The sequence below is a fragment of the Orycteropus afer genome, unplaced genomic scaffold (genome assembly GCF_000298275.1).
Source record: "Orycteropus afer afer isolate SDZICR_OR568_19922 unplaced genomic scaffold, OryAfe1.0 scaffold00119, whole genome shotgun sequence".
In the NCBI taxonomy this organism is placed as follows: domain Eukaryota; kingdom Metazoa; phylum Chordata; class Mammalia; order Tubulidentata; family Orycteropodidae; genus Orycteropus; species Orycteropus afer.
In genome coordinates this window covers 3307503-3315509 of record NW_006921706.1, presented here as the reverse complement: position 1 = coordinate 3315509, position 8007 = coordinate 3307503, and the positions used below count along the sequence as shown (strand labels likewise).

General features: G+C 32.9%; 1 protein-coding gene across 1 annotated transcript in view; it reads left to right on the top strand.

Moving 5' to 3' along the window:
- The window catches only part of PHF14 (PHD finger protein 14), a 254861-nt gene that overhangs the window by 129859 nt on the left and 116995 nt on the right, over window positions 1–8007 (top strand). The window contains exons 15-16 of the mRNA XM_042781427.1: window positions 1481–1531; window positions 1667–1788. Coding sequence (XP_042637361.1) covers window positions 1481–1531; window positions 1667–1788 — 173 coding nt within the window. The remainder of the gene's footprint in view (window positions 1–1480; window positions 1532–1666; window positions 1789–8007) is intronic.

Here is an 8007-nt window from a genome sequence, read left to right as displayed (position 1 = left end):
GAGTCGGAAATGACTCGATGGCACCTAACAACAACAACAACAATGTGTACATGACATGATTTAAATGCTTCAAAAGGCTTGGTATTTTCATTTGCCTCATCATATACATATGAAAGCTGGTCAATGAATAAGAAAGACTGGAGAAGAGTTGATTCATTTGAATTGTGGTGTTGGTGCAGAATACTGAAAATACCATGGGCTGCCAGAAGTAGCAAATATATTCTGGAAAAAATGCAGCCAGAATGCTCCTTAGAAGTGAGAATAGCCAGAATTGTTGCACATAGTTTGATGATGTTAATCAGAAGGGACCAGTCCTTGGAAAAGGATATCATGCTTGGTAAAATAGAGGGTCAGCAAAAAGGGGAACACCCTCAGTGAGATAGATTGCCATAGGTGCTACAACAATGGGCTGGCTCAAGAATAGCAAAAGTTGTGAGGATGGCGCAGGATGGTCAGTGTTTCCTTCTGTTGTATGTAGAGTGGGTACGAGTTGGAGCTGACTCAATGGCACCTAACAACAATAAGAACACTCTAACTTGAGAATGCTCCTGGCTTTCAACAGTCATTGATTTGTGGGGATGATGCCTGCCTTCCAGTAATCTCTCTCAAAATCAGTGTTTTACATATTTCCATTATAATTTTATGGAGGCTAGAGGAAGTAGCTCTGGTTGTGTAGTGGTTAAGGCATTTGGCTGCTAACCAAAAGGTCAGTGGTTTGAATCCACCAGCTGCTCCATGGAAGAAGCATGGGGCAGTCTCCTTCTGTAAAGATTATAGCCTTGGAAACCCAACGGGTGTTGCTGTGAGTCAAAATTGGCTGGATGGTAATGAGTTTGGTTTTTAGATGTAACGTAGGTGGAGATATTGGCATATTGACTGGAAATATTATTATACTTATATTATTTTTAAACTTTGGATGTTTTTGGTCATAAGGTAAATGTGTCACAGATACAGGATGTTAATTTGAACTCAGTAAATTTAAAATAAATCCTTTCATACCAAGCTATAATTAGGTTTATTTAAACTAGAATTAAGCACATCTGAGACTTCCTCCCATTTTGTTATGGCTATTAATCATTGAAGATTTCTTTACCTTACACAAACGTGCATGCCTACACTCACATGGTCACACAATAGACATCATACATATTATGACTCCATATTTACTGTTTTGGGTGTTTAAATCATAATTATGTGACATATGAAGTGTTAAAAAAAATCCTTCAGATAATTTTGAGAGAACTTATTTTACTTACCAGATACTTGTTTATTAAAAGTAAAGCTCTGCAAAAGGGTATTTGTCATGCTATTTTCTGTGATAAAATGGTAACAAAATGAAATAGAGCCATAAAGCATTACTTAGAAATAATAATTTTCTACATTAGTGTGTTAACTTAAATAATAATATTTAACATAGGAAGTGTATTTTTCCTCTTAATTAAACATTAGATATTTTTGTGGATTTTTTGTTTTTTTTCAGAGAACCAGAGGACGAAAACGAAGCTTCGTTCCTGAAGAAGAGAAACATGAGGTTGGAATAAGTTAAGCATTTTTTTGTAGTCTAAACTTTGGCTAAGAAACTTTCTTGCTTAAAAATATTTATATTTTCCTCATATCTTGATTGTGTTTTTTGTTTCGTTTTATTTTGTTCTCCATTGTATGGCAGGAAAGAGTTCCTAGAGAAAGGCGACAAAGGCAGTCGGTATTACAAAAGAAGCCCAAGGCTGAGGATTTAAGAACTGAGTGTGCAACTTGCAAGGGAACTGGAGACAATGAAAATCTTGTCAGGTAAATTGGATGCTGAGAACTTGTCCTTAGGGGATTAAAGTTACATCTTCATCATTTTCTTATCACAGATATATTGAAAAACCTCCCACTGTAGTACTTTTCTTATAATTTTATTTAGAGAAGACAGTACTTCAAAAACAGATTTCATTCACTTATAGCCTGCCACCCATGGTTATACTGTGGATGTAGATGTAATGCATAGCAATAATCTGGACAAGAGAAGCTGACAATTAATGCTGTATATTTAGAGGTCACAAGAAGAATTTGCTTCAAATACTTTGTGTTAAGATTATTATGTTTTATTTTGTACAACAATGAAATTATTAAGCTCTTTAGCATATTATAAAAGTTGAAGTATATTGCCAATGAGGATAAAAGATACCTTTTATTGACAGGTGCTTCATTAGCACTTCTTTATTGCTTATCAAAATGAATGTGTTAAATGCTTCTTTCTTATGAAATAAAGAAAGGTGAAAAGATGGCCTAGATAGACTTCTTTTTTTTTTTTTTAATTCTTTGTTTCTTTTGTTTTGGTGCTTTTTTTTTTTTATTTTTTTAACCAGACATAATGCTAATCAGGAATCTCAGCAGAATCTTTACATCCTGAGAATCCAAGGAATGCCAGTTTTACCCATTTGCCTCTTTTATTGAAAAAAAGAAATGGCTTTAAGCCTTCAGTGAGATAGAGTAGACTGGAAAGCAAGCAGAGAGAGCTTATTTTTAAAAAGAATAAAACGTTACTCTTTCAAAGGACAGCAACACCTTAAGGGTATCCGTTTTGATTTCTTTCAAAAATTATCATTTGGTAAAACTCTGTTAAATTAACTGTGCATAAATTAAACATTTCACAAAGAATAAATATATGATAAATCAAAAACTAAACTTATTGCCATCGAGTCAATTCAGACTCATAGCGACTCTGGTTAGGTTTCCAAGGCTGTAAATATTCACGGAAGTGGACTGCCTCATTTTTCTTCTGTGGAGCAGCTGCTGGCTTCGAACCACTGACCTTTTTGGTTAACAGCCAAATGCCTTAACCACTATGCCACCAAACCAAAAAAAAAAAAAAATAGAAAACCCAACTCACTGCCATTGTATCTATTCCAACTCATAGCGACTCCGTTTGGGTTTCCGAGGCAGTAAATCTTTATCGAAGTCTTCCTTCTACGGAGTGGCTAGTGGGTTTGAACCACCAACCTTCTAGTTAGCTGTCAATGCTTAGGCACTATGCCTGCAATGCTTAGTTAATGCCTTAGGAGCAATGCCACCAGAGCTCCTTACTATACCACCCTAAATAGATGATAATGAAAGAAACAGTTTTTTTAATGTAAATATTTGCTTCCAAAATGATGTCATTTAAAATACAGTTTTTATGTTTGTTAATTCCTCAAAATTGAAGTTTTAGGTTTTATGAATTTCTTGCACTGATTGAGGAAGATAACTAGGAAATAAAAATTCCAGTGTAGAAATACATAGTATTTCAAGAGTTTTAAAAATGTTTATAGTATTTGGCCAGTGTTTGTTTTTTGAAGAAGTTAGTGTAGAATGTTGTGGGAATTCTGGAGGTTAACCTTATTTAAGTGTAGAGTTAAGTAGTTCCAAGATTTTACACAGACATAAATAATTCTGACTGCCATATAATTTGCTCAAGTAAAGTTAAAAAAAAAAAAAAAAAAACCAAAAACCCTGCATAAACATAACATAATGCAGTGCAAAATAACAACAGAACAATAAAAAAAAAAACAAAAGAAACATAAAAATCTTATGTAATGAACAACAAAAATTCAGTCCTGGGGAAATTCACTTCAGATTGTGGAGGGTAGAGTTTTGAAGCATGATTAATTTGCAATAAAAATTTTAAAGTTTGAGGTAGAATGATGCTGATCCTGCTTTTAATTATTTGAAAGTATGTGAACATCTGTCCTGTTATTTATTTTTGTTAATGTACTCAAGCCTTTTTGCAGTAGGACCCACACATTGTTACCAAAGTTTGGGGTTATGTATTTGAAAGAAAGAACTTAGGAAATGAATACAATTTGCATTTGAAAAACTACTTTAGGTTAAAACAAGGGCATTTCCAGCCCATCATATTTTAGTTGCCTTAAAAAAACAAGCAAACATGGGTACCATCTTTCTTCTAATCCTGATAAGATTTTTGAGTAAATTAATGTTTTTTATCATTTATTTCCTTAGTTACTTTTACAAAATTTTCATTCCTAATTACATTATTACTACATGCCAGTGTTTGGAATTTTGTGAAAGTCTTCTGGATGGTAAAGATATTTTTATTACTCTAGACATGATGGATATACAAAGTCCCCTTCCTTGGTTTTAACTTGTTAAGAAGATAACATCATAAATTTTCTGCAGAGGTTTTAAAGAGGTAATGAAGAGAGAATTAAATGTTTTATAAATATTATATAGTAATATTTTTGAATACATGATAAACTGGATATAAAGCAATGCTGTAAAAATGTTTTATTATGTGATTTTTCTGTAAAAAAATATATATATATGTGCATACGTACATATATATATATATATTTTTTTTTTTTTTTTCCTACTCTAAGCACTCTTGCCCTTGGGTTGAAGAAGAATTTTATGTAGAGTTTCATGTGTTTAATAAAAGTGAACTTATAAGCTAGTATTTGCCATTTTCCCTTACATCTTTTTTATGTTGAAATTGACACTGCTCCTTTTTGCAAATTCTCTTAAAAAGTCCCCTTTTTATGATTTAGTTGTATCTTCAATATTATATATCTATATATACATGCTGATTTTTTTATGATATTATAAATAAGGCTTTATTTTCACGAAAGATATATTTCACTGCTTGGTCAAAGATACATTGTGTTGAGTGTGTTTGTGTATTAGATTCTTTTATAAATTTGAACTTCATGAGTAATAGTAATTATTATTGCATGTGCTGTATTTATTTTTCTAAGTCCTTTGAACTAATGTACATAACTTACTAGAACATGCTGTTTGTTTAGCAGCTTTGATTTTGAAACCACACTTCTCTATGTAATTCAGGCTATATGGAAAATCCCTTATTTATTTTCCTTTTTCATGCATTTATGTGTATTTATAAATATTTTAATTATTGGCAACTTGCAGTTTATTTAACAGTAGACTGTAAGTAGTGAGATCCAACTGTTTTTGGAACATAGAGCTCCCCCTCTGTTTTTCTCTGGTCTTTGGCAAGTAATTTAGAATCTGTGTGCCTCAGTTTTTCCCTTTATTGTTCATGATCAAAGTCATACTCTGGTCCATTAGAGATTTCATGAATTATGGTTGCATAATAGTAAAAGTCTTTCTATATAAAATGTTAGAGCAGTGGTATTATTGAATAACAGGAAAGGTGCATGTGTATGTGTGCTGGAAATAGAGGTCGCGGTTGATAAATACTTTCCAGTAATAAATACTTGTATTATACCTTTAAGAAAATGTACATGCTCTATTTTTGTATTAAATTATGTCTAGAATAAAGGGGACAACATAATTAGAGGTTTTTGTTATATGTTCTATAAAATATTCTGACCAGTATTTCCACTAAACACAGAAAATTTGAAAATTTTCAAGGTCTTAAAGATAAAGATGCTTTATAGTACCATATAGAAATTTTAAAAGAAAATGATGCTTTTGTCATCTGCTTTTTAAATTTACTTAAAAATTACTTGAGAGATTTCAAATTAAAAAAAACATTTCGTCATGCTGTTTGAACCCAAAACTGAACGTGTTATTGTTGAGTGTATTCTGACTCAGTGACCCTGTAGGATAGGGTAGAACTGCCCCGTAGGATTTCCAAGGCTGGAATCTTTATGGAAGCAGATTGCCGCATCTCTCTCTCACAGAAAGGCAGGTCACTTTAAACTGTGGACCTTTTAGTTAGCAGCCAAATGCTTTAATCTCTGTGCCACCAAGGCTTCTTTCATGTTATGCAATTTAATGCTAACAGAAAAATTAAAATTCTATCTTGTAGTTATGAGGCCTTTTTGGGTATTTGTCTTTTTGTGATGAATATTCTTTGTTGGAAAATTTATGGGCCCGGTTAGTGATGTTTCCCTACTTTCTTGCATCTTATCTTATTTATGTTTCCACAGTTCCTGGCACATTTAATATTCATTAAAGGTTTGATGAATGAATAACTAACTACACAAGGAATGACTGATTATTCTTCACTGAATTAATAAAAACTTACTAGATAGCAAATTGAGTCACTAAATATAAAGTAAGTGTTTAATGATTATGTTTAATAGGCTTTGTAAAGGATGATTGCTTTTATGTCACTAAAGCACAGTGCATGATTTTTTTTCTTTGTGTTAGGTAAGAAAATAGCAACCACAGATTTCAGATTAGTTAGTTAATGGATCTCTACAAAACTAGAATTGAAGCAATTTCTTGACTTAAAAATATTTACTTTTCAAAAGATGGATTTTATAGGTAGGTGGGTCTTTCTTCTTTGTAGCTCTCTCATCAAATTAAGAATAAGACCAAATTTTTAGATCCCAGATTTGATCTTTCCTGTGGAGGGGTCGCTGTAAGTCAGGCCCAACTCGATGGCAGGTAGCAACAACAACATGTAAGCCTAATTTGACACATTGTATTATGTAATGAAGGTGTTTGTTGTTCCGTGCTTTGGAGCAGTGTCTCCTCATATCTACCTGTCCTGCTCCTCCTGTACCATCCTCACCACCCTTGCTGTGCTTGAGCCCTTTGTTGCAGTCACTGTTTCAGTCCGTCTGATTGAGGAGCTCTTCTCTGTGGAAGATACCAAAAACCAAAATCAAACCAACTGCCTTCGAGTTGATTCTGATTCATGGCAACCTCCATAGGTTTTCCAGGGCTGTAAATCTTTATACAAGCAGAATGCCTTGTCTTTCTCCCACGGAGTGGCTGGTGGATTCAAACCACTGACCTTTTGGTTAGCAGCCCAATTCCTTAACCACAGCACCACCAGAACTCCTTTTGTGGAGTATAGGCAGGGCTACCAAAGGTTTTCTAAAACTAATAATAGAATAATAGAATTCCTGGGGTACCCCTAAATAACATTTTGAATTTTATTTTTTATTGTAGCCATTACTCAGAAGAATTAAGGGTAAAATGATCTAAGAAGCTGTTCCACTTTTATAGTTATTTCTATACTGTTAAATGGTTACAGTTCCCTCTTTAAAAAAATATTAACACTTAGATTTTCCTTATTTGCATATAAGCAAATTACATAGGTAGTGAAGAATTTGGCTTACAAAGTTAGTGTGTTAATTTGGTTTCTAGACAGTGTTGTTAGCAGTTTTATTTATTTCAAAGTTTAAACATCTGTCTTCTGAGTGCATTCTCCAAAACTAAATTTGATTCTATCCATAAATTATTAGGAACATGAGCAAGATTTTATATTTATCAGATTTTATTTCAAGGATTAGTCACTTTGACTGTTCTCATTTTTAATTATATTTTCTGTTCTAACTAGTATTTAGGCTTGTAGACTGCCTAGGTTCATAGTTGGAGGGGTGTCTTCTCCCTTAAATATGTTTGGAACAAAAAAATAAAGCTGAGATTGGAAGTAAGTTTACTTACTATTTTAAAAAAGCTTCAGATCACTGAAAATGTATTTCTTTTAAGTACTTAAAAAAAATGAAACTTAATTTTATCTCTTAAGAATTGTAAGGATTGTATTTGATAGATTTTAAAAACAGATAGATGAGTTATTTTATTTTGGTTATGTAGTTGCTGGTTTAGTGTTTCTTTCCGGGAAGTTTATCGCACAATAATCACTTCACTTGTAGATGATAAAATTTACGTATTCATGAAAGAATATAATGCTTGTACAGTGACAATGTAAATGTATATTACTTAGATAGTATAAAATTGAGAATGAAATATACAGGTTTTAAATGATTTGTGTTTTCTAATTTCAAATATATTAAAAACAAACATTTCTTACAGAAAGATATTCCTGAATAAGCTTCTATTTCCATTTTTTACTTCTACTAGTAATTTACAGGATAAGCATTTTGTTTTGCCTGTATCCCTCGAGTCGATCCCGACTTATCGCAGCCCCTCCTTGGGTTTCTGAGGCAGTATCGCTATGGGAGTAGATTGCCCAATCTTCCTTCCCAAGAGTGGTTTTGAACCGCCAGCCTTCTGGTTAGCAGTCAAGTGCTTTAGGCACTACGCTACCAGAGCTCCTTGTTGTTGTTGTTGTTATGTGCCGTAGAGTCG